Source organism: Ranitomeya variabilis, chromosome 7 (genome assembly GCF_051348905.1).
Source record: "Ranitomeya variabilis isolate aRanVar5 chromosome 7, aRanVar5.hap1, whole genome shotgun sequence".
Classification (NCBI taxonomy): Eukaryota; Metazoa; Chordata; class Amphibia; order Anura; family Dendrobatidae; genus Ranitomeya; species Ranitomeya variabilis.
The window spans coordinates 123603810-123631174 of NC_135238.1; the positions used below are offsets into that span (position 1 = coordinate 123603810).

Consider the following 27365-nt stretch of genomic DNA (forward strand, 5'->3'; position numbering starts at 1 on the left):
ACTACACCTGATGTATCTGTGGGCTGCAAATTTGGGCATTTCAGGCCTCCATTCCACTGTATTTGCTATCTGTTACTCTCATTACATACAATATTTTGGGTGTAAAAAAAATACAAAAATACAGGCTGCATATTGAGCATTGTGGTACCTCTGTCAGACGCCTGATCTATCTGTGGGCTACAAATTTGGGCATTTCAGGCCTACATTCACCTTTTTTTGCAGTGTTTTACCCTAGTTCTATACAGTATTTTTCTGTTTAAATTAAAATATACGGTTCACATATTGAACCGTGTGATATCTCTGTCAAACACGTCCTCTAACTGTGGGCTAAAAGTTGTGGCATTTGAGGGCTCCTTTGACCTGGTTTTGCTGTGTCGTAGCCTGGTTATTAAGTTAAGAGTTTTTTAAGAAAATATTTTTTTTTACCTACAGTCCAGATAATTTAAACTGTGGTTTTTACACACACTGATCACATATAAGTTTGCTCTAAATTCACCCATTTGTAGTGAACGTGGAAAATATTGTAGTTCCATTTAAAATGGGCAAGGCACGTGCCAAGGGACGGGGATGTGGACGTGATGCTGATGGTGCATGCAGATGCCGAGGCCGTGGGCAAGCTGAAATTGTCACACAACACACACCCACATCTTCTCGCTCGACCTTCCTGTCCCAATTACTAGGGGACCGCAGCACACCACTATAGAACCCAGAGCAGTGTCAAAAGGTTGTTGGTTGGATAGCAGATAATACCTCCAGTCACTGCCACCACCACCACATCTTCCACACGGTCAAGTCTGAGTAGCAGTTAGTCTGGACTGCATATTACTCACCCTGATCCTCCTTCCTCCCACCATGCCGAGTGCCCGGAGACAACTGATCTCACACTTGGACACTCCAAAGAGCTGTTCACTTTTCCATTTATAGATTCGGGCCTCTCGGCCGTTCCACTTGAAGCGGGCCAAGATGAGATTGCATGTAGCGATGCCCAAATATTTGAGCAGCCACGGTCACACGAAGGCAATGGTGGGAAAGTGTCACAAGAGGTGGACAATAACGAGACACAATTGCCATAAAGTCAGGAGGATGACCAGGGTGCAGATGTGGAAGACGAGGTGGTGGATGATATAGTAACTAACACAACCAGGCAGGAAAACCTGCAGAGCGATGACAGCAGCACACATGGGGAAGGAGGCATAGCACCCTAACAGGCTAGAAGAAGCAGTGTGGTGGCCGCAGACAGAAGGCATGCATCCGTTCCCCGTAACACCAATATGACGGAAGTTGCTAGTCCAACTGTAAGGTCTTCACTAGTCTGGTTGTTTTTTAAAGACTCTGCCGAAAACCCCAAACAGGCCATTTGCACCACCTGCCATGCCCGCATCAGCAGGGGTAGCAAAACTACCAGCCTGACCACCACCAGCATGATCAGGCACAGGGCAGCAAAGCACCTGACTTTGTGGGTCGAAACTCAGGCTCCAGGAACAGTGTCTGCAGGTGACAACACTGCTTCTTCCACTGCTGTGCGTGCAAGCCAATCCCCTGTCCATGGTGCATGCGAGGGTGCCTCGTGCCCTGCACCGGTCATTGCCCACACTCAACTAACACCATCATCAAGCACATCCAAGTCCTTCTCCCAGCACAGCCTTCAGTTTTCCATACCCCAGTCATTGGAACGCAACTGGAAATACGCAGTCAACGCCCCATAGGCCACAGTACTACATTCAAACATTTCTCATCTGCTTGCGCTCGAAATGTTGCCTTTCAGGCTTGTGGAGACGGTTGCTTTCTGCAACCCGATGGCGGCAGCCGTCCCAAGGTACTTGGTCCCCAGCCACCACTATTTCTCCTGGTATACCGTCCCGGCATTACACAAGCATGTGTCCCATAACATTACCCGTGCCGTCAACAATGCTGTTACTAGGAAACCTAACCAAGGACACGTGGACAAGTGCTTGTGGGCAAGGATGGATCTCACTGACGGCACGCTGGGTTAACATAGTGGATGCCGGGACCCAATCGGACCTTGGGATGGAACACGACCTCCCGACGCCAAGGATTGCGGGGCCTACTTCAATCAGGGTTGCCCCCACAGTCTACAGCTCCTCCTCTGCATCCATCTCTGAAATGAGCACATAAGTCACAAGCTGGAAGCACTGCAGCACTGCCTCAGCCAAGCAGCAACAGGCTGTGCTGAAGCTAATCTCTTTAGGTGACAAACTGCACAATGTAAGAGAGAGTTATGGACAGCTCTGAAAGAGCAGTCAGATTTGTGGCCGACACCGCTGAACCTACAGCCAGGCATGGTCGTGTGTGACAATGGCAGGAACCTGGTGGTGGCTTTGAGGCGAGGTGAGCTCACACACGTACCATGCCTGGCCCATGTGCTTAACCTCATCGTTCAACTGTTTCTCAAAAGCTAACCGGAGCTACCGGATCTGCTTGTGAAAGTACGCCGTCTGTCTGCCCATTTTAGAAAGTCAGCTACAGCTTCAGCCACCCATGCAGTGCTTCATCAGTGTTTGCAGCTTCCAGCTCACTGACTGGTGTGTGATTTCCCCACAAGTTGGAACTCTACACTGCATATGTTGGAAAGGATTTGTGAGCAGAAGAGGGCAGTTGTTGATTACCAGCATCAACAAGGCCATCGTTATTCAGTTCAGACTCCACACAAGACCTCAGGAGCGGACATGGATCTCAGACATATGTACCATCCTACAAAACTTTGAGGACTCCACCAAGCTGGTGAGCAGCAATGACGCCATAATTAACGTCACCATCCCATTTCTATGCATTCTGAAAAGCTCTCTGCTCACAATGAAAGAGGATACATTGAGGGCAGAGCATGAGGATATCGAGGAAGGAACCATACAGGGTGATTACACACAGCCCAGCCTCATGTCGTCCCAACGTGGATTGTTAGACAATGAGGAAGAGGAGGAGTAGGAAGAACAGGAGCTACTTTTATGCGCGATAGACGGTACTACGAGCACAACTGTCATACCGTCTGTCCAGTGTGGATGGCCTGAGGACAGGGAGGAAGAGGAGAAGGAGGAGAAGGAGGAGGACAGCATGGTCAGTCGTCCTTTTGGTGAGGACACGGAAGTCTTGCCTGTTAGCAGTCTGGCACACATGGCTGACTTTATGTTGCGCAAATCCAGTGACCCATGCATTATGAAAATTTTCGGTGACACTTCTAGACCCATGCTACAAGGAGAACTTTCAATCTCTTCTTCCAAAGGCAGACAGGTCTATTAAAATGGTGCAGTACCAGAGAGCCCTTGTTGGAGAATTATTAAAAAAATTCCCATCTGAGAACGCTGGCGGCAGATGTCATAGGTCGTTGGACAACCAAGGAGTACAGGCGAGAGAGACACAACTCCAATCCAGCAGAGGAAAACTGGCAAAGTTCTGGGACAGTTTTCTCTTAGACCCTCCCATCGCCCTGGCCCAGAGGCAAAGGGTACTGTCACAAGGAGTGCAATGTTTGGGAAGATGCTGAGGGAGTACCTTGCTGACCATACCAACATCCTCCATGATTCCTCTGTGCCTTTTAATTATTGAGTATCCAAGCTGGACATGTGGCATGAACTGGCTCTCTATGCCTTGGAGGTCCTGGCCTGCCCTGCTGCTAGCATTCTGTCAGAGCGGGTTTTAAGTGCCGCTGGTTGGTTGGTTACACTTCTAGACCCACGCTACAAGAAGAACTTTCAATCTCTTCTGCCAAAGGCAGATGTGTACTAAAATGTTGCAGTACCAGAGGGCCCTTGTAGCAGAATTTAGAAAATTGCCATGTGAGAACGCTGGCAGCAGACATCAGAGTTTGTTGTACAACCAAGGAGTCCAAGCGAGAGAGACAGAAGTACAATCCAGCTCAGGCAGGGGAACAATGGCAAAGTTCTAAGACAGTTTTCTCAGACCCTCCCATCGTGCCGGCACAGAGGCAAGGGATGCTGTCACAAGAAGTGCAATGTTTGGGAAGATGCTGAGGGAGTACCTTGCAGATCGTACAAACGTCCTCTGTGATTCCTCTGTGCCTTTTATTTATTGGGTATCCAAGCTGGACACGTGGCATGAACTGCCTCTTTACACCTTGGAGGTCCTGGCCTGCCCTGCCGCTAGCATTTTGTAAGAGTGGGTTTTTGGCTATTTGGTGTTATACGCCTCTATCTCCTCATCCACCACCACTTGAACGTGTTCCGTGATGCTACAGCCACTCTAGCTTTCTGCAATGGTGTTTATGATGCCCGTAAATAAATAAAAAACAAAAACAAATGTGTACCCAGGGGGAAATGTTTGTCAGCCCATAAACTTATTGTATGGGCATTCCAAGTATAGGAGACCAGCTCATTTAAATTGGGAATAGATTCATAGGAGGACATCCTCACGTCTCTTCAGACACCACCACCAGAACACCAGGGTGAACGTATTCCGTGATGCAACAGACACTCTATTTTTTGGCAAGGGTGTTTATGATGCCCTCAAAACATAAAAAAAAAAAAGTATACCCCCCAGGGGGAAATGTTTGTCAGCCCATAAACTTAGTGTATGGGCATTACAAGTATAGGAGACCAGCTTCTTTATATATAATTGGAATGTTTTTTTATGAGGCCCTCCTCCATATCTCTTTCAAGGGGGCATTGGAGTGCCTCCTAATTTTTTGCAGGCCTTGCATTCACTGCATAGGCAAACACTATGGGAACATTGTTTTCAGGAGGCCCACCTCTACATCTATTCCAAGGCTTATTGGGGTGCGTGTGAATTTGGTGCAGGGCAGGCCTTGTATTCAATGCATAGGCAAACAGTATGGCAGCACCAAATAAATAATGTGAACTAGGTTTTCCTGTGGCCATCCAGTACATGGGCTCAAAGGCTAATTGGGGTGCATGTAACTTTGGGAGGACAGGCCTTTCAGTCAATGCATAGGCAAACACTATGGGAAACCCACTTTCTTATAATGGAAACATTTTTTCAAGAGGCCCTCCTGTATGTCTCGTGAAAGGGGTATTGTGATGCCTCCTAATTTTTGGCAGCCCAGCCACTCACTGCATAGGCAATAACAGTATAGGAGACCCACTGTTTAATATTGGCCCTTTAAGAATATTAATGCTGTCTGATGCCCCTATAAAAATAGGCTTTGTGACTTTAAGAGTTTCTCCTTCATAAAAGAAACAAGATGTGTCTGATGATGTGTCACACACCACATGGCCAGCTAAGATTGTTAAATGTTACAATGACATTTCCCAGTGAATGCATTTGTATTGAAAGCAATGCTAAAGTTGAAAAACGCATCAAAAACGCTACGTGTGAACATAGCCCAAGTGGTGGAGGTACATTTTTTTTTTTTGAGGTCTTTATTTTGCCTGATATACAAATTATTACCCTGGAAAGGATGTTCCTTAACATATTTCCCAGGAAAATCTATTTGGTTTCGTTTTTGTAAGTTTTAGTGTGCGCCAGTAAAAGTGGCGTCAGACTCTGACATTGGTCACAGCTGTAACCTAGGAGTCAGAAATGCTTTCAGGGGCCTTCCCCATGATGTTCCCATTAATTTTCGACGTTTTTAGACCCCTGGGGGGTGATCGCGGCAAAAATGCTCGGGTTTCCCATAGACTTACATTGGGCTTGTTGCTCGGGTCGAGTACCCGAGTATTCCAATTTGCTCGACCCGAGCAACGAGCACCCGATCATAGTGATCGCCCATTACTAATAAACAGCACTCCACTCACGTTACAGCAGACTATGAACAGATAAGCATTACACTTCTACAATCATCCCATCCAAGAGAAATCCACACACCTCAGGTCAGGTGCTCAAAAAGTCAGCAAGGACTGTCGGCTAGGCCTTTACTCTTGGCCACGTTAGCCATAATGATGCATCCCACCAACCTGCTGACTTTTTGTTCCTTTTGTATTGACACATAGGAACTAGCAGTGCCACCAATCTGAAACTAATAGAGGAACAAGTAAAGACCCTTTAGACAGCAGTTACCCAAACTACAGTGCACCCAATTTTTCTGCTGACAACCATCTACTACGATTCCCCATAGCTCTCAGCTGGCCAAGAGTTCATGTGCTGTGTATGAGAAAGCCGCTGTCACACTTCTCTGGCAGTAGCATAAGTCTTGGAGAACAAAAGGATTATCAGACAAAAATCCGACATGCTGGACCCTTATCTACCCCGGATGTCAGGTGAGAGTCAGGGGTCTGCTCTCACATTGGATATGCAGAATAACCATTGCTATAGGTTGGTTCAACTCACAATAGTGTAACGTGCATGAGGACCTTAACTTTCCAAACAACTTTCAGTCTCAAAGATGGAGCGGGTAATCTCCTGGAGTTTTCAGAAGTAGTGTCATGTCCATGCCAGAAAACCGGACGTGAAATCACCCTGTGTTATCTTAAGCCCCCCCCCATACACAGACTAACGTTGGCTGCACCCGCTAATATCGACAGATTTGGCCAAAACTCTAAACATGCGTTGGGGAGGACGCCATTCAGGAGTTGGAGATCTTCACTACCATTCTAAGTCACGCTCCATTTTTGGATTGACTTTCATACACTTTTATATGGTCCCTTTTCTCCTCCACAACCTTCCCATTTAGGCTACTTTCACACATCAGTTTTTTGCCGTCAGGCTCAATCTGGCGAATAGTAAAAAAAAAGCATATGTCGCAAATTGTGAAAAACTGATGCGATGGATCAGTTTTTTTGCCGGATCCGACTAGGAGAGAGCGAGAGACCCCCTAGAATGGAAAACGCATGCCCAGTTTAAAAAAATGGAATCCATCGCCGGATTCCTGTCATTTGATGGATCCGGCACCATAGGGTTCCATTGTAGCAATCTGCGACAGATCCGTAGCTGTCCGTTTTCTCGACGGACACAAAAAACGTTACTATGTCAGTTTCCTCCGGCCGCTGGAAAAACAATTTTCGACGGATCCGGTGAAAAACGGATGAAATGTGAGGCCATCCGTCGCTAATACAAGTCTATGAGAAAAAAACGGATCTGGGGGCAACTTTTGCCGGATCCGTTTTTTTAAAAATTCGCTGAATTGTGCCTGACGGCAAAAAACTGATGTGTGAAAGTAGCCTTAAGGCTATGTGCACACATTGCGGATTTGCCTCTGGAATTTTTTGTGCAGATTCTGCATCTCTTTGCAGAAAACGCAGGTGTGGATTTGATGTGTTTTTTATGCGGATTCTGTGCGGATTTAATGCGTATTTTGTGCGTATTTCATTCGTTTTTACCCCTGCGGATTTTTATAATGGAATGGGTACAAAAACGCTGCAGATCCGCACAAATAAATGACATGCTCCTTCTTTTGATCTGCAGCGTTTTCCGTGCGGAATTTTCCATACCATTAGCACAGCTATTTTTTTTTCCCATCGATTTACATTGTACTGTAAATCACTTGCGGATTTGCAGCATTTCTGCACGGAAAAAACTGCTGCGGATCCGCAGTAAATAAGCAGCGTGTGCACATAGCCTAATGCTGTGTCCTGTTATCTCAAGCTGATCTATACATTTTAAATAACCATGTATTCATGGTGACACCTACTGGTGCAAAGCTGCACTAGCACTTCACTGACAACACTGCACATTTTTTGTCATATATTGCAATATGGACATTCTGTGGTTTACCCATTCTTTTGACTCACTTACCTTTTATACTATCTAGCATTTATACTAACACTAGAAATAGGCCCGATGCTATCGCATCGGGAGTGCATTGAAATTGCGGCCACTAACTGCGCCAGCGACATACACATCACCGCTATTCCCGCGCATGCGTAGTAACAATGCGGCTGTTACTGCGCCTGCGTGGGACTAGCGGAGACGTGTATGTCATTTGCGCTGGCGCAAGTCCCAACTGGCGATTATATATATATGACATGTATTCACTTATCTGTTACATTATGGCACCTTAACATCTAGTTCCATTGTTCTGGCTGTGCGTCCTTGTTCTTAGGCCTCTTTCACACTTCAGTTGTTTGGCGTCAGTCTAAAACCGCCATTTTCATCAAATAACGGATCCGTCATTTTTTTCGACGGATCCGTTATTTTCCCCATAGACTTGCATTAGCGACGGATTGTGACGGATGGTCATCCGTTCCATCCGCCATGCGACGGATCCGTCGAAATTAGGCAGACGTTGTCTAGACATTGACGGACTTTGTAACGTTTTTTGTCGCCGCCTAATTGGCGGTCCGCGACGGATCCGTCGCGTCCATCATTTTATAGAATGGGCGCCTATGGGCGACGGATCCGTCGCGATCCGTCATTTGGCAGATCCGTCGCCCCAATCCGTTTTTTTCAACTGAGCATGCTCCAAAAAGTTGATACTTTTCCCAGACAACCCCAAAACTATATAAACAGGACAGGTGGGCCTCATTTCTCAATGTGCCATCAAGAGAGAACACAGAGCCTGCCAGCAAGATAGATCCTGCCAGCGAGAGAGATCCTGCCAGCGAGAGAGATCCTGCCAGCGAGAGAGATCCTGCCAGCGAGAGATCCTGCCAGCGAGACATACCCTGCCAGCGAGACATATCCGCTAGCAAGAGAGACCCTGCCAGAGACTGCTATGTGAGTACTGCCATCCAGCGTGTGTGTGTGTATGCCTGCCTTGCATGTTTTTTATTTTTCATACTGTGCTGGTATTTTTAATGGCTGTGCTGTGACGTGTGTGTGTGTGTGTGTGTGTGTGTGTGTGTGTGTGTGTGTGTGTGTGTGTGTGTGTGTATGCCGTGTGTGTGTGTATGCCGTGTGATGTGTGCCAGACCGCCTGCCTTGTTTTTTATTTTTCATACTGTGCTGGTATTTTGAATGGCTGTGCTGTGACGTGTGGTGTGTGTATAAATGCCGTGTGATTGTGTGCCCGACCGCCCGCCTTGCATGTTTTTATTTTTCATACTGTGCTGGTATTTTGAATGGCTGTGCTGTGACATGTGTGTGGTGTGTGTATAAATGCCGTGTGATGTGTGTGTCCTGCATTTTTGTTATTTTTCATACATTTACATACTGTACTGGTATTTCAAATAAAGAGCAGTGTAGCTCCTACTTTCCAACCAAAAAAAAAATAAAAATTTGAATAAAAATTACACAAAACTGTCCGTAGTATGATTTCAAGACAAATTTAAAACTGGTCTACATTCAATAAAGGTGTTTGAGGTTTTATATATAAATGCAGAATGCAAACCTTTGGTATACAAAATGTTATCTGGTTATAACTAGGGTAACCATAATTATCATTTTTGGGTATTGGTATTTTAACTTTGAATGAGGGGAATTTTTTTTATAAGGTTGAAACTGTCTCTGGACGAGGTGGTGGGTAGGTTTACCAACATGCGCATGGCGCATATCAAGATTGAAGTAGTTTTGGTGTTGCTTTCATGGAATTTGGGGGGGAAACAGGAGGTGGAGGGTTTTGCAGCTTGTACATCAAGCATATCAAGTTAACATTTTTTTTTTTTTAATTTTATTTTTAGGTGTGGTTAAAAATTTTTTTAGGGGGGGGGGAAATGTAATTTGGCATACCAATACATAGTATAGTAGCTTAGAACTGTCTTTATACTTGCAGATTCTAGGGACCAAGGAACTAGGGACCAAGACGACGCAGGCAGACCCCCCAAAGTTTTGAAAACATGTAAGTATAAAGTCCCGAAAAGCTGCGTCTATCCTTTTGTATAGTAGCTTAGAACTCTCTTTATACTTGCAGATTCTAGGGACCAAGACAGACGCAGGCAGAATAACAATGTCTTCATCTGAGAGCCCCCCCTCACATCGTCAGCCACCTGAGGTTTTTTTTTTTTTCTTCCTAAATTTTTTTTGGTACATCTCTGGTAATGTTTTTGAACCCTATATGTATTTATTCTGTTTTCACAGGAAGAAGAAGGAGGAGCAGCAGCAGAGGAGCTTCATGAAGGAGACGGGCAGGGTGGAGAAATGAGAGGAGCGGGAGTGCATAGTGTAAGTTTTGCAGAGACAGATCCTCACATAAAACACACTACACTCAACACAAACATTCAGCACAGCACACACACAGTACATATGCCTCCATCCAAGCACATAATTTATTTATTATTAATTTTTTTTTATTAGTCTTCACAATCCGGGGCTCGACGTAGAGTTCCTCAGAGCACCTCCCATAGTCGTCGGAATGCTAGGCGCGGCAGTCACCGAAGAGTAAGTTCCTTTTTTGGTTTGGTGTTTAGCAAACTGTAAAATTCATGTGTTATAATCTTTCCCTTTTTATTCTTTTTTTTTTTTTGTTAAAAGGCTTCACAGCGTGCTCCCGAACAGGATGAGGAAGAGGAGGAGGGCATAGATGTGGACACCCTCATCCAAGCGGTCCAAAGTCGGGAGCCGCTATGGAAGATGTCGGACCGCCGCCATGCTGACCAGTACGTCACCCGACGGCTATGGGAGGAAGTGTGCAATGCTGTTATTGATAACTGGGAGGAACTCGATGCTGGGGCCCAGGATCTAGCACGTAAGTATTCACAGTTCATTAACGTGTGTTAGCATGATTTAATGTGTTGTATAGTAACCAATTTTGGCTTTCTCTTTCCAGGTAACAGGGTTATCGTGCGGTGGCGGTCACTGAGGGATCGCTTCAAGAGGGAGTTCAACAAGGAGATGCAGGCCCCGAGTGGATCTAGAGGACGCAGGAGCAGGTATAAACATTCCAGAGCCCTGTCGTTCCTCCGGTCGACGCTGCTGAGCAGAAGGTAAATATTCAACACCACAAGTTTTCAGTCAAACTGTTAAAATGTGTAACCTTCTATTTTTTTTTTGGCAGCAAGGGCAATTGTAATATCAAGATACTAATTTTTTGTTTTGTTTCTTCTTTAACAGTACTGTCTGCAGCACTCGGGAGCCTGCATCAGAGTTGCACCCCTCTGGAGCGATCCCTCAGTGGTCCGCCACCGGGGACCACGTCGACCCTTCTGTGTCTGTACCTTCCCTTTTGTGTGATCCCTCGGCCCAATCCACCAGCGCTGGAGCAGCAGGGTGGACTTCGTCACCCCACCCCTCTGACACTGCCGCAACATCTAGACCACCTTTGGGGTCAGGACGGCAGCGCCAGAGAGGTCAGGAAAGGAGCTATGCGCCTGAATTTTTGCATCTGAATGCAGCCTTCCAGAATGCCATCAAGCTTTTGGGTGAGCAAACGTCTTTACAAAAGCATATTGGAACTCAGCAGTCGTCTGGATAGGATGCAGTCAGATGCAAACCAGTCACCAAGACACTGCTTTTTTCAGTCAGTCCTCAGGCACATGGAGAATCTAACTCCCGACCTGCAGATGCATGTGATGCAAGGCTGCCACACTGCTCTAGTGCAGGCGATGTCCCAAGCCCCTCCACCCACCCTTCATGTTTCAACACCTTTCCCCTCTCAAGTCGCCGTCTATCCTCCCGTCCGTCCTCCCGTCCATCCTCCTCCCGTCCATCCTCCTTCGCCATACCTTTCTTCCCCCTCAGTATTTCCCAGTTCCTATCTTCCCCTTTCCATTCTTCCCCTTTAACTTCACCGTTCCCAATCCCACCAACACCTTCACCATACCTCCCACAAACCACATCTGTACCTCAACTCCCTTCCCAACCTCATGTTTTCACCACCCATTCCACTTCTGTTCCTCCCCGTGATGTCCTGTCCCCCCCTATCGATGTGGCCCGCCCTGTCAGCCCCTCCGCTACTATCTCCACCCCAAATTATGAGAACCTTTAAAAACTTTATGTAAATAAATAAAACTTTTTTGTGGTTTAAAAACAATTTCATTGTCTCTCTTTTTTTAAAAAAAAAAAAAACTGTATTAAAACCACCAAGGTTATGGTAATAGTAAACATTACAAAATGTTTAAAGGGTACCGGTACAAAACATACAAAAAACTGCAAGGTTAACCAAACAAAAAAATGGTATTTTTACAAGTTTGAAAAAATTTTTTTTTACACCATTTCATACTGCCAGTCAACTGATCCTGCAGGAGACATGAAGTAGTCTGCAAACTTGTCCCGCATTCTGGAGACTGCTACTGGACTGTGAAAAGTTGTGTTGTCGTAATCCCGCAAGTTGCTTTCTGACACATTATCCTCCAGGGAAACATGTTCTTTTGATAAAACAAAATTGTGAAGTACCACGCAAGCCTTCACCACATCATCAACTGTTTCAGTCTGCAGTTTAATTGCAGTTAGTAGAATTCTCCATTTAGCAGTTAGGATGCCAAAAGCACATTCCACTACTCTTCGTGCTCTGGTTAAGCGGTAATTAAAAATTTTCTTCCTCTGGGTCAGTCCACTACTTCCAAAGGGTTTAAGCAAATGTGGGGAAAGCTGGAAGGCATCATCTCCAACGCACACAAATGGTAACGGTGGACCGGTGGTTCCAGGGAGAGGTCTAGGGGGCGGAAAGTCAAATGTCTCTCCATACAACCGACGCCCCATTGGTGAATTTTTAAAAATCTGTGAGTCATTTGCGCGTCCATACGCACCGATATCCACAGCGATGAACTTGCAGTGTGCGTCGGCTATGGCCATCAATACAATTGAAAAGTACTTCTTATAGTTGTAAAATTCTGACCCAGAGCCAGAAGGTTTGACGATCCTTATATGCTTCCCATCGACTGCTCCGACACAATTTGGGAACTGGCATATCTGTTCAAAATTTTGTGCAATCTCCAGCCACCTCTCCTGTGATGGCTCTGGAATATATTCTGCTTGTAAGCACTCCCACAATGCCCGGCAGGTATCTCTGATGATCCCGGAGATGGTGGATATCCCAAGCCTAAACTGAAAATGTAGGGATGAGAACGACTCTCCAGTTGCAAGGAATCTGTTAACAAAAGGAAAAGACAATAATTAATACAAACTTCAAAAAACAACATTACAGTTATAAGTCTGATGAATGAGAATCGTTTAAAAAAAAAAAAAAAAACTTACCGAATAGTCACCATGAGACGCTCAGCTGGTGATATGGAGAAGCGCATCTGGGGGTCTCGTCTCCGTATAGAATCTTCCACATAGCCCAATAAAATTTCAAAATTTTCAGCTTTCATCCTCACATAGTTAAAGAACTTCTGAGGGTTTTCCCTCAGTTCAATGTAAAGTGTGGAATAAACACCACGGGTCATGCGTTGGGCTGTGATGGGATGGATCCACAGCCTTCCCTTCCGCCGCTGCTTCAGGATGCGCAGTCTTTCCTCCTCGTTGTCCCGAACGATGACTGCCAACCGATTTGCCTCAAAAGTAAAGTCCGCACATATCTTCGCTATGTTTGCCAGCACCCGTTCCATCTTTGCCACTTTCTGTACAACCTTTCAAAGATGTGATGTAAATACACAGTATATATAGTTTTCCAGTAGTTTCCAGTAGCCAATCACATTGAGATCCTCCCCTTTTAAAAAAACGGATCCGTCAAAAAACGGTTCCAACGGATGTAAAAACGGACGCGACGGTTCCGACGGATCCGTTTATGTGACGGATCAGTATAACTGATCCGTCAAAAAAACGGATCCGTCGGAACCGTTTTTAAAGCAATTGTGACGGATCCGTCGATCCGTCACGATGTCGGACATGACTGATGCCAAACAACTGAAGTGTGAAAGAGGCCTTAGTCATTTTATTCTAATACCCGCAATGCAGCTGTTTTTTCTGTTATTTTTTACCTGTTTATAACTAAATGAAATACTTCGTTTTTCACCAAGATACTTTGGACTCTATGGTCGGATTCTCCTCTTCCTTCGTCTTCTTATATATATGTTCCGACTGTCCACACATTGTTATTTTGGTCCGGTTTCTTGGTCGCAGGGTTATTTCTCTTATTTTACATATTCTATTATAATTGATTTTAAAATACACCGATACCGTGCCACCATCAAACACTCCTTTGCCTCAGATTTGTTTTCAACACTCTAATGTGTATGGTGGCGCCGTCACCTGATAGTCAGAGGAAATCCAAACCGAAGAAATGTCACATCTGCACCACCGTAATTGGTTAGACCCTTGTACCTCAGGAGTATATAATGATACACCGTGTAAGCCTTTTTGTCAAACAAAAAACTTTTTTCACCATAAAGTTCCACCTGGGTGCCGCTTTTAAGAAAAAAAACAGTTCATATGAGAAAACCAAAAAGGAAAAAGTAAAAGCGCACTCACCGGTGATGAAAAAAATGCGATTTATTCACACATGATTATGTGGTGCAGGGAGGGTGGTGAACACACGCGGATGACAGCCGTTTCGTGCTATCAAGCACTTCAACAGGTCCAATGTTGGACCTGTTGAAGTGCTTGATAGCACGAAACGGCTGTCGTCCATGTGTGTTCACCACCCTCCCTGCACCACATAATCATGTGTGAATAAATCGCATTTTTTTCATCACCGGTGAGTGCGCTTTTACTTTTTCCTTTTTGGTTTTCTCATATGGATAGTCAGAGGAAATGTCAATTGGGCATACCTGATTTTTGACTGCCACCCGCTTTGTTCTCCTGCAAATAAACTGCTGGCAGAGATGTTGGGAGACTATTTTCTGACAAAAAAATAAAATTGTCATTTGAGGCATTAGTTTGAAAAGGCCTTAATTTTAACCCTTTAAGCCCCGAGGGTGGTTTGCACGTTAATGACCGGGCCAATTTTTACAATTCTGACCACTGTCCCTTTATGAGGTTATAACTCTGGAACGCTTCAACGAATCTTGGCGATTCTGACATTGTATTCTCGTGAGGTATTGTACTTCATGTTAGTGGTAAAATTTATTCGATAAAACTTGCGATTATATGTGAAAAAAATGGAAATTTGGCGAAAATTTTGAACATTTCGCAATTTTCCAACTTTGAATTTTTATGCCTTTAAATCACAGAGATACAGTCATATGAAAAAGTTTGGGCACCCCTATTAATCTTAAGCTTAATGTTTTATAAAAATTGCTTTTTTTGGAACAGCTATTTCAGTTTCATATATCTAATAACTGTTGGACACAGTAATGTTTCTGCCTTGAAATGAGGTTTATTGTACTAACAGAAAATGTGCAATCTGCATTCAAACAAAATTTGACAGGTGCATAAGTATGGGCACCCTTATCATTTTCTTGTTTTAAATACTCCTACCTACTTTTTACTGACTTACTAAAGCACTTTTTTTGGTTTTGTAACCTCATTGAGCTTTGAACTTCATAGCCAGGTGTATGCAATCATGAGAAAAGCTACTTAAAGTGGCCACTTGCAAGTTGTTCTCCTGTTTGAATCTCCTCCGAAGAGTGGCATCATGGGCACCTCAAAACAACTGTCAAATGATCTGAAAACAAAGATTATTCAACATAGATATTCAGGGGAAGGATACAAAAAGCTGTCTCAGAGGTTTAACCTGTCAATTTCCACTGTGAGGAACATAGTACGGAAATGAAAGAACACAGGTACAGTTCTTGTTAAGGCCAGAAGTGGCAGGCCAAGAAAAACATCAGAAAGGCAGAGAAGAAGAATGGTGAGATCAGTCAAGGACAATCCTCAGGCCACCTCCAGAGATCTGCAGCATCAACTTGCTGCAGATGGTGTCACTGTGCATCGGTCAACTATACAATGCACTTTGCACAAGGAGAAGCTGTATGGGAGAGTGATGCAAAAGAAGCCGTTTCTGAAAGCACGCCACAAACAGAGTCGACTGAGGTATGCAAAAGCACATTTGGAGAAGCCAATTTCTTTTTGGAAGAAGGTCCTGTGGACTCATGAAACCAAGATTGAGTTGTTTGGTAATACAAAAAGGCGTTATGCATGGCGGCAAAAAAACACAGTGCGTTGTATAGTTGACCGATGCACAGTGACACCATCTGCAGCAAGTTGATGCTGCAGCTCTCTGGAGATGGTCTGAGGATTGTCCTTGACTGATCTCACCATTCTTCTTCTCTGCCTTTCTGATGATTTTCTTGGCCTTCCACTTCTGGCCTTAACAAGAACTGTACCTGTGTCCTTCCATTTCCTTACTATGTTCCTCACAGTGGAAATTGACAGGTTAAATCTCTGAGACAGCTTTTTGTATCCTTCCCCTGAACAACTATGTTGAATAATCTTTGTTTTCAGATCATTTGACAGTTGTTTTGAGGAGCCCATGATGCCACTCTTCAGAGGAGATTCAAACAGGAGAACAACTTGCCAGTGGCCACTTTAAGTAGCTTTTCTCATGATTGCATACACCTGGCTATGAAGTTCAAAGCTCAATGAGGTTATAAAACCAAAAAAAGTGCTTTAGTAAGTCAGTAAAAAGTAGGTAGGAGTATTTAAAACAAGAAAATGATAAGGGTGCCCATACTTATGCACCTGTCAAATTTTGTTTGAATGCAGATTGCACATTTTCTGTTAGTACAATAAACCTCATTTCAAGGCAGAAACATTACTGTGTCCAACAGTTATTAGATATATGAAACTGAAATAGCTGTTGCAAAAAAAACCAATTTTTATAAAACAATAAGCTTAAGATTAATAGGGGTGCCCAAACTTTTTCATATGACTGTATGTGACGCAAAATACTTAATAAGTAACATTTCCCACATGTCTACTTTACATCAGCACAATTTTGGAACCAAAATTATTTTTTGTTAGGGAGTTAGAAGGGTTAAAAGTTGACCAGAAATTTCTCATTTTTACACCACCATTTTTTTTTAGGGAGCACATCTCATTTGAAGTCATTTTGAGGGGTCTATATGATAGAAAATACCCAAGTGTGACACCATTCTAAAAACTGCACCCCTCAAGGTGCTCAAAACCACATTCAAGAAGTTTATTAACCCTTCAGGTGTTTCACAGGAATTATTGGAATGTTTAAATAAAAATGAACATTTAACTTTTTTTCACACATAATTTATTTCAGCTCCAATTTGTTTTATTTTACCAAGGGTAACAGGAGAAAATGGACCCCAAAAGTTGTTGTACAATTTGTCCTGAGTACGCTGATACCCCATATGTGGGTGTAAACTATTGTTTGGGCGCATGGCAGAGCTTGGAAGGGAAGGAGCGCCATTTGACTTTTCAATGCAAAATTGACTGGAATTAAGATGGGACGCCATGTTGCGTTTGGAGAGCCCCTGATGTGCCTAAACATTAAAACCCCCCACAAGTGACACCATTTTGGAAAGTAGACCCCCTAAGGAACTTATCTAGATGTGTTTTGAGAGCTTTGAACCCCAATTGTTTCACTACAGTTTATAACGCAGAGCCGTGAAAATATGTTTTTTTTCACAAAAATGATTTTTTTAGCCCCCAGTTTTGTATTTTCACAAGGGTAACAGGAGAAATTGGACCCCAAAAGTTGTTGTCCAATTTGTCCTGAGTACGCTGATACTCCACATGTGGGGTGGGAACCACTGTTTGGGCGCATGGCAGAGCTCGGAAGGGAAGGAGCGCCATTTGGAATGCAGACTTAGATGGATTGGTCTGCAGGCGTTACGTTGCATTTGCAGAGCCCCTGATGTACCCAAACAGTAGAAACCCCCCCACAAGTGACCCCATATTGGAAACTAGACCTCCCAAGGAACTTATCTAGATGTGTTGTGAGACATTGAACCCCCAAGTGTTTCACTACAGGTTACAACGCAGAGCCGTGAAAATAAAAAAACTTTTTTTTCCCCACAAAAATGATTTTTAGCCCCCCAAATTTTTATTTTACCAAGGATAACAAGAGAACTTGGACCTCAAAAGTTGTTGTCCAATTTGTCCCGAGTACGCTGATACCCCATATGTTGGGGTAAACCCCTGTTTGGGCGCACGGGAGAGCTCGGAAGGAAAGGAGCACTGTTTTACTTTTTCAACGCAGAATTCGCTGGAATTGAGATCGGACGCCATGTCGCGTTTGGAGAGCCCCTGATGTGCCTGAACAGTGGAAACTCCCCAATTCTACCTGAAACCCTAATCCAAACACACCCCTAACCCTAATCCCAACGGTAACCCTAACCACACCCCTAACCCTGACACACCCCTAATTCTAATCCCAACCCTAATCCCAACCGTAAATGTAATCCAAACCCTAACTTTAGCCCCAACCCTAACCCTAACTTTAGCCCCAACCCTAACTTTAGCCGCAACCCTAACCCTAACTTTAGCCCCAACCCTAACCCTAACTTTAGCCCCAACCCTAACCCTAACTTTAGCCCCAACCCTAACCCTAACTTTAGCCCCAACCCTAACTTTAGCTCCAACCCTAGCCCTAACCCTAGCCCTAACCCTAGCCCTAATGGAAATAAATACATTTTTTTAATTTTATTATTTTTCCCTAACTAAGGGGGTGATGAAGGGGGGTTTGATTTACTTTGATAGCGTTTTTTATATCGGATTTTTATGATTGGCAGCTGTCACACACTAAAAGACGCTTTTTATAGCAAAAAAGTTTTTGCGTCTCCACATTTTGAGACCTATAATTTTTCCATATTTTGGTCCACAGAGTCATGTGAGGTCTTGTTTTTTGCGGGACGAGTTGAAGTTTTTATTGGTAACATTTTCAGACACGTGACAGTTTTTGATCACTTTTTATTCTGATTTTTGTGAGGCAGAATGACCAAAAACCAGCTATTCATTAATTTCTTTTGGGGGAGGCGTTTATACCGTTCCACGTTTGGTAAAATTGATAAAGCAGTTTTATTCTTCGGGTCAGTACGATTACAGCGATACCTCATTTATATCATTTTTTTATGTTTTGGCGCTTTTATACGATAAAAGCTATTTTATAGAAAAAATAATTATTTTGGCATCGCTTTATTCTGAGGACTATAACTTTTTTATTTTTTTGCTTATGATGCTGTATGGCGGCTCGTTTTTTGCGGGACAAGATGACGTTTTCAGTAGTACCATGGTTATTTATATCCGTCTTTTTGATCGCGTGTTATTCCATTTTGTTTGGTGGTATGATAATAAAGCGTTGTTTTTTGCCTCTTTTTTTCTCTCTTACAGTGTTCACTGAAGGGGTTAACTAGTGGGACAGTTTTATAGGTTGGGTCGTTACGGACGCGGCGATACTAAATATGTGTACTTTTATTGTTGTTGGGTTTTTTTTTTAGATAAAGAAATGTATTTATGGGAATAATATTTTTTTTTTCTTTATTTAGGAATTTTTTTAATTTTTTTTTTTTTTTTTTTTACACATGTGGAATTTTTTTTTTGTTTTTACTTTTTTACTTTGTCCCAGGGGGGGACATCACAGATCGCCGATCTGACAGTTTGCACAGCACTCTGTCAGATCGGCGATCTGACATACAGCAGTGCAGGCTTACCAGAGCCTGGTCTGCACCCGGAAGTACTCCCTGCAGGACCCGGATGCAGCCCTGCGGCCATTTTGGATCCGGGGACTGCAGGGAGGAGACGCTCGGTACAAGGTGAGTACATCACCTTGTACCGATCGTCTCAGGAAAGCACGCAGGGAGCCCCCTCCCTGCGCGATGCTTCCCTGTACCGCCGGTACACTGCGATCATGTTTGATCGCAGTGTACCGGGGGTTAATGTGCCGGGGGCGGTCCGTGATCGCTCCTGGCACATAGTGCCGGGTGTCAGCTGCAATAGCCAGCTGACACCCGGCCGCGCTCCCCACGTGAGCGCGGCTGATCGCATATGACGTACTATCCCGTCACTGGGAATTAAGTTCCAGGTCACCTTGACGGGATAGTACGTCATATGGGATTAAGGGGTTAAACTACAAGATCCCTTTTCCAGTCTGGAATAAAATGGTATCCCCATCTCCAAGATCCTATCCCAATATGTAGATGGTACAAATTAAAAATGTAGCACAGATTTTCTGATTCGCTACGCCTTTTACCCCATGCGCAGGGCATTGCAGGAGCTTAGGTATCCATGGTTATAACAACTCATATAGTGACAGTTATCCATTAGTGGTTATTATTACAAGTACTATACATTGAGATAGGATCTTGGAGATGGGAATACCCCTTTAAAGGAGCTTATAAACCAATATCCAAAACATAGATTTCCCCAAGAGCCAGCTCTCGACATGTATGCAATATAATGTCCCCTTCTCCAGGGTCACTTGATGGGCAGGATTGTAGCCAAGACCAATCTACCCAGATTATGAGCAGACCAGGACACTTTTAATCTGTATATATATATAATTGTCTAAGGGGTACTTCCGTCTGTATGTCCTCAACTTCCGTAATGGAAATCCTGCGTCGCTGATTGGTCTCGCCAGCTGCCTGACATGACTGCCGCGACCAATCAGCGACGGGCACAGTCCGATTAGTCCCTCCCTACTCCCCTGCAGTCAGTGCCCAGCGCCCGCATACTCCCCTCCGGTCACCGCTAACACAGGGTTAATGCCAGCGGTAACGGACCGCGTTATGCCGCGGGTAACGCACTCCGTTATCGCTGCTATTAACCCTGTGTGTCCCCAACTTTTTACTATTGATGCTGCCTATGCAGCATCAATAGTAAAAAGATGTAATGTTAAAAATAATAAAAAAAACAAAAAACCTGCTATTCCCACTCTCCGCAGTCCGCCGAGGCGCCCGCGGCTACCGCCATCTTCCGTTCCCAGAGATGCATTGCGAAATTACCCAGGGGACTTAGCGGTCTCGCGAGATCGCTAAGTCATGAGGGTAATTTCGCAATGCATCCTGGGAACGGAAGATGGCGGCAGCCGCGCGCGCATCTCCAGAGCTTCGATGGATCCCGGCGGGTGAGTATATAACTATTTCTTCCTTTGATTATTTTTTTCAACAGGGATATGGTGCCCACACTGCTGTATACTACGTGGGCTGTGTTATATACCACGTGGCTGCTATATACTACATGGGCAGTGTTATATACTACATGGGCAATGTTATATAGTACGTGGCCTGTGCTATATACATCGCCTGTGTGCCTGTGTTATATACCGCGTGGCTGCTATATACTACGTGGCCAGTGTTAGATACTATGTGGGCTATGCTATATACTGCGTGGGCTGTGCTATATACTATGTGGGCTGTGTTTTGTACTGCATGGGCTGTGCTATATATTACGTGGCCTGTGTTATTTACTGCGTAGCTGCTATATACTGCGTCCCCTGTGTTACATACTGCGTGGCTGCTATATACTGCATGGGCTGTTATATAGTACGTGGGGTGTGTTATATACTGTTTGGCCTGTGTTATATGCTACGTGGGCTGTGTTATATACTGTGTGGCTTGTCTTATATATTGTATATATATTGTATATATATTGTATAATATACTGTTATATATTGCGTGGCCTGTATTAACGCATCGGGTATTCTAAAATATGTATGTATGTATGTATGTATGTATATAGCAGCCACATAGTACACTGTGTTCTAAATTATTATGCACAAAGAGTTTAGGAGTGATAAGGTTAGAAATTTTTTGTTTGTCATTTAAACTCATTGATGGTGATGTGTGTCAGGGCTCTTTATATCACTGAAAGCAATTGCAGATACCTGTGCACATTAGTTTGGCAGGTGTGTCAAAATAAAGGCAAGACTACTTAAGAAGGCTGTTCCACATTATTAAGCAGCCTACATTTTTTGCCAAAATGGGAAAGAAAAAGGATGTGTCGGCTGCTGAGAAGCAACAAATTGTGGAGTATTTAGGTCAAGGCATGACTACAATCAACATTGCCAAGACACTTCATCGTGATCATCGCACAATCAAGAAGTATGTAGCCGATTCCCAGCACACACGTGTGCGTGCTGATAAGGAAAAATTGAGGACTCTTTGCAACAGGCAATTGCGTAAGGTTAAAAGAGCAGCTGCAAAAATGCCTTGTCATAGCAGCAGACAAGTTTTTGAAGCTGCTGGTGCCTCCAACATCCCCAGAACAAGATGCAGGGTCCTTCAGAGGTTTGCAGCTGTGCGTAAGCCATCCTGTCGATCACCTCTATCCACTGCACACAAGCAGAAACGGCTCCAGTGGGCCAAACGATACATGAAGACTGACTTCCAAACTGTTTTGTTCACCGATGAGTGCCGTGTAACGCTCGATGGTCCAGATGGATGGAGTGGAGGATGGCTGGTTGATGGACACCCCATGAAAACACGGCTAAGGCGCCAACAAGGAGGAGGTGGAGTAATGTTTTGGGCTGGAATCATGGGGAGAGAGATTGTCGGCCCCTTTATGATCCCTGAAGGGGTAAAGATGAACTCCGTAATCAATGTGGAGTTTCTAAAACAACACTTCCTGCCATGGTTCAAGAGGAAGAACCGTGCTTTCCGCAGCAAGATCGTTTTCATGCATGATAATGCACCGTCTCATGCTGCAAAAAACACATCTGCATCTCTGGCTGCTATGGGCATAAAAGAGGACAAACTTATGGTGTGGCCACCATCTTCCCCTGACCTCAACCCCATTGAGAACCTCTGGAGCATCATCAAAAGGAGTGTCTATGATGGCGGGAGGCAGTTCACATCTAAGCAACAGCTCTGGGAGGGTATTCTGTCCATATGCAAAACAATTGAAGCAGAAACCATCCGAAAACTGACAACTTCAATGGACGAGAGAGTTCAGAAGCTTCTTTCGAACAAGGGGTCCTATGTGCAAATGTAACATCACCTAGAATAAAGTTTTCACTTGAAAACTGTTTGATTTCATTTTGTAATAAGCGGATAATGCTTATAACTTCACAATGGACCACTTTTTTGTTCAAAATTAAAACAAAAAAGATTGAAAACTCTGCTGCGCATAATAATTTGGAACATGCATTTTGAGTGTTTAATTTTTTTTTAAAAGATACTGTTTTCATAGGCAGTTTGTTCCAAAACATTGCAATTATACTAGAATAGTAGATGACTGGAAAATAACAATGACTGCAATTCAGATAGGTAATTTAGAGAAAATAGGAGGAAATATTATTTGCATAATAATTTGGAACACTGTGTATATAGCACAGGCCACGTACTATTTGTCTGCTATATACTACATGGCTCCTATATACTACGTGGCCTGTGCTATATACTATGTGGCTGTTATATATATATATACATACATATTCTAGAATTCCCGATGCGTTAGAATCAGGCCACCATCTAGTAACCTATAAAGATAAAACTGTTTGTCTTAAGGACCTGATGCTCCTCATCTACATTGTTTGGAGCAGGGACATAAAAAAGAGCAGATGTAGAGTATAGAAATAGTGCGAGCACAAAGCAATCTATCCAGCATTCTACTGCTACACTTTACAGAGCTGCTCGCACATGTCAATGCAAGACATGGCAGCTCCAGGCTAGACGCAGCACCTCAGCGCAGGACACGGCAGCTCCAGCCTAGACACAGCACCTCCGCGCAGGACGTGGCAGCTCCAGGCTACATGCAGCACCTCAGCGCAGCACACGGCAGCTCCAGGCTAGATGCAGCACCTCAGCGCAGGACGCGGCAGCTCCAGGCTACATGCAGCACCTCAGCGCAGCACACGGCAGCTCCAGGCTAGATGTAGCACCTCAGCGCAGGACGCGGCAGCTCCAGGCTAGACGCAGCACCTCAGCGCAGGACACAGAAGCTCCAGCCTAGACACAGCACCTCAGCGCAGGACGCAGCAGCTCCAGGCTAGACGCAGCACCTCAGCGCAGGATGCGACAGCTCCAGGCTAGACGCAGCACCTCAGCGCAGGTCGCGGCAGCTCCAGGCTAGACACGGCATCTTAGCGCAGGACGCGGCAGCTCCAGGATAGACGCAGTACCTCAGTACACGACGCGGCAGCTCCAGGGTAGACGCAGCACCTCAGTGCAGGATGTGGCAGCTCCAGGCTAGACACAGCATCTCAGTGCAGGACGTGACAGCTCCAGAATAGACGCAGCACCTCAGTGAAGGACGTGACAGCTCCAGGCTAGACCCATGACCTCAACGCAGTACGCGGCAGCTCCAGGCTAGACACAGCACCTCAGCGCAGGATGCGGCAGCTCCAGGCTAGACGCAGCACCTCAGTGCAGGACGCGGCAGCTCCAGGCTAGACGCAGCACCTCAACACAGGTTGCGGCAGCTCCAGGCTAGATGCAGCACTTCAGTGCAGGATGCGGCAGCTCCAGGGTAGACGCAGCACCTCAGCGCAGGACGCGGCAGCTCTAGGCTAGACGCAGCACCTCAGCGCAGGACACGGCAGCTCCAGCCTAGACACAGCACCTCCGCGCAGGACGTGGCAGCTCCAGGCTACATGCAGCACCTCAGCGCAGCACACGGCAGCTCCAGGCTAGATGCAGCACCTCAGCGCAGGACGCGGCAGCTCCAGGCTACATGCAGCACCTCAGCGCAGCACACGGCAGCTCCAGGCTAGATGTAGCACCTCAGCGCAGGACGCGGCAGCTCCAGGCTAGACGCAGCACCTCAGCGCAGGACACAGAAGCTCCAGCCTAGACACAGCACCTCCGCGCAGGACGTGGCAGCTCCAGGCTACATGCAGCACCTCAGCGCAGCACACGGCAGCTCCAGGCTAGATGCAGCACCTCAGCGCAGGACGCGGCAGCTCCAGGCTACATGCAGCACCTCAGCGCAGCACACGGCAGCTCCAGGCTAGATGTAGCACCTCAGCGCAGGACGCGGCAGCTCCAGGGTAGACGCAGCACCTCAGTGCAGGATGTGGCAGCTCCAGGCTAGACACAGCATCTCAGTGCAGGACGTGACAGCTCCAGAATAGACGCAGCACCTCAGTGAAGGACGTGACAGCTCCAGGCTAGACCCATGACCTCAACGCAGTACGCGGCAGCTCCAGGCTAGACACAGCACCTCAGCGCAGGATGCGGCAGCTCCAGGCTAGACGCAGCACCTCAGTGCAGGACGCGGCAGCTCCAGGCTAGACGCAGCACCTCAACACAGGTTGCGGCAGCTCCAGGCTAGATGCAGCACTTCAGTGCAGGATGCGGCAGCTCCAGGGTAGACGCAGCACCTCAGTGCAGGACGCGGCAGCTCTAGGCTAGACGCAGCACCTCAGCGCAGGACACAGCAGCTCCAGCCTACACGCAGCATCTTAGCGCAGGATGTGGCACCTCCAGGCTACTTCATAATATCCACTACATGCAAATGATATTTTACAATTATCCAACGTTACTTGAAGAGTGGCGCATACAAGCATTTTTGTTTCCCATTTCATTATCTTGTTGGTTTACAGCAGAATAAATAAAATAAGATCGTACACTACACACATTATGGATAGCATCATTTCACAATAAAGCAGAGGAAGCTGCATTAAAATTTATGAACGCTCCACAAAGTGCTTAGCCAGCAGATCATCATCTAATGATTATGCCAGACCAATGCCTCGCATTCCCATTCTTTGCTGGCTTTGTCACTGTAGCATGTGTCCACAGAATAATGGCTCGTATATTGGTGTAACAGATAGTGAGCAAAGAAACATGACAGATCAAGTGACAGATCAAGCTCTGCCATGAAGCATCTGCGAAATATAAGGGAAAGAAGAAGCTCTGTGAAGGCTTTAATGGTGGAAGATAAAATGGTCTTGGTCAATACACAATATATCAAGGAAAAGAAGGATTTACATGGCAGAAAGCGTTTCTGCACTGTGAACAATCCTTATGTGGGAGTTTGGCTTCAGCAATGCTTACATGGCACTGCAGCCTGGCCACTTTTTTTCCTGGCAATTGAGCAAAAAATCCGACTGTCAAAATGATTCTGCAAATGTAGAGTGAGGAGACGCAATGGGGAAAGCAGCGACACCTGGTATTAAGCGTCTAAATCCCGGGGTGAGATAGGACTGACTGCTCCAAACACGGCTCGGCTTCTGTAATATTAAATCCTTGCAGGCGGACATCAGTAATGGTGTGAACAGGCACTCTGCACAAATCTAGCCCCGCTAACCCCTGGCCGGAACAACTAAACCCTGATCCCCTGTAAGAATGCAACCAGGGGCAAAGGGACATGTCCGCAATCTGCGGGCTCGGTGTATAGAAACAAGTTACCTTGGGCTCGTCTCCTTGCCTCATTCTCCCAGGACTAGCGGGCACAGACGGACGCTTACGGCCCTTTTCTTGCTGGAAAAGGTCTTGCAACCTTGCAATGAAAAATAAAAGATGTATTAAAATAGTCACCGTGTCTGGTTAGATGAGATTCCTAGTTATACAGGAAGAATGAACATGAGCATTCTGCAGTCAAATATTAAAGATTTACCAGGCTTAGAATTCAGCCTGCTTCACCTCCTCCTAAAATGACAGATGTCGTCCCACAGAAGACACAATAGTTGATAAATGTAAGGTAGTTGGGGGTCTGTCTGCTAATACAGGAAGCGTGAATGAACCAAGCACAAGTGTCTGCCTTCGTACATTTGGACATATACAGTCTTACAATAAATGTATTTATTACGGTAACCCAAAATGTAAAGAGGCTCACATATCAGCAAACTTGGTGATCGCTTCTTTTTTCCTTACATTTTCCTTTTCCTTGGCATTTTCTGTTTATTTTCACTGGCCATTTGCAAAAATATGACAAGCTGCTGCTCAGAAACGAAGGCTATGTTCCCACATTGCGTTTTTGGTGCTTTGGGGTTATTTTTTGCAAAATCGGCTATCTTTGCAGCAAGAAACTTGCAGCAAAAAAGCAGGTATTGCTTAGCTTTTGCTGCATTTTTGTCAGGGTACATTCGTCTCTTGTGTTGAAAATTTAGTGCATATAAAAAAATCTGATTCTACTTCATCAGGTTTTGGCACCAAAAAGGTGGAAAAAAATGCAACATGTGAACAGAGCCTTCTAAGGTACACTGGTGTTCTGTTCACACGTTCAGTCAGTACAGAAACAAAAGGTGAGTTTAATCAGCCACTGCTGAGTATCACGTATGACAACCGCTAGGGATGCAATTTCCACCTGGAAGAGTTTCAACAGCAGAACAAGAAAATATTAATCTCTATAAGGAAATGATACATTAAGTGATAGGACTCACAAGCGTGAAGACCCTTGACGCGGGTTGCAACCTTACATATATTGGCCAAAATATCGACTAATACCTCACATATATTTATATGTACTTTCTGTGCTTTACTTTTCGGGGTGCAGCTAGGCCCATTTGGTCTTGTAAACTTTGGTGTCTGTCCAGATGGGATGCATTTGGATAGCGCTGGCAGCCCGCCTGATCTAATAGTATGGGCGTCACTAATAGGCTGCTAACCTGGATGCTGTGCATCACCTGTATGTGAACAGCGCCCTATACAAGCCTCTATTGTGCATTAATATACCAAGCAATCACCCCCACCATGGATTGGTAGGCAGAGAGTGGTGGTCTCATCGGTATTTTTTCACCTGTGTTGCCGCCATCTTAACTACATGGGTCCGCTGCATCCTGATCGTGCAATTGTTTGGAGGCCTGGGCAGGTAAAGATTGCTGCCTTTTTTCTGCTGTTTTTGAATTGATACATTAATACTAAATGTTCGCCACTGTACCGGATTGTAAGGTA

At 45.1% G+C, this 27365-nt stretch overlaps 2 protein-coding genes across 4 annotated transcripts in view; one reads left to right on the top strand and one right to left on the bottom strand.

The window, feature by feature from the left end:
- PIKFYVE (phosphoinositide kinase, FYVE-type zinc finger containing) overlaps window positions 1-27365 on the bottom strand; it is a 450712-nt gene that overhangs the window by 181240 nt on the left and 242107 nt on the right. For all 3 annotated transcript variants that reach the window (XM_077275690.1, XM_077275691.1, XM_077275692.1), the window contains one exon: window positions 25881-25971. In XM_077275690.1, coding sequence (XP_077131805.1) covers window positions 25881-25971 — 91 coding nt within the window. The remainder of the gene's footprint in view (window positions 1-25880; window positions 25972-27365) is intronic.
- LOC143785088 (uncharacterized) lies at window positions 1272-10796 on the top strand. The gene is made up of 4 exons (XM_077273759.1): window positions 1272-1295; window positions 10099-10182; window positions 10276-10489; window positions 10571-10796. Exons 1-4 carry the CDS (start codon window positions 1272-1274, stop codon window positions 10729-10731), a joined length of 483 nt encoding a protein of 160 aa, XP_077129874.1. The 3' UTR covers window positions 10732-10796.

Bases quoted from the DNA above. Each gene is read 5' to 3' on its own strand.
- LOC143785088 (XM_077273759.1), top strand. From the start codon at position 1,272: ATGACGGAAGTTGCTAGTCCAACT. The intron at 1,296-10,098 runs GTAAGGTCTTCA...TTTTTTTATTAG, and splicing joins CGGAAGTTGCTAGTCCAACT to TCTTCACAATCCGGGGCTCG. The intron at 10,490-10,570 runs GTAAGTATTCAC...TTCTCTTTCCAG, and splicing joins TGGGGCCCAGGATCTAGCAC to GTAACAGGGTTATCGTGCGG.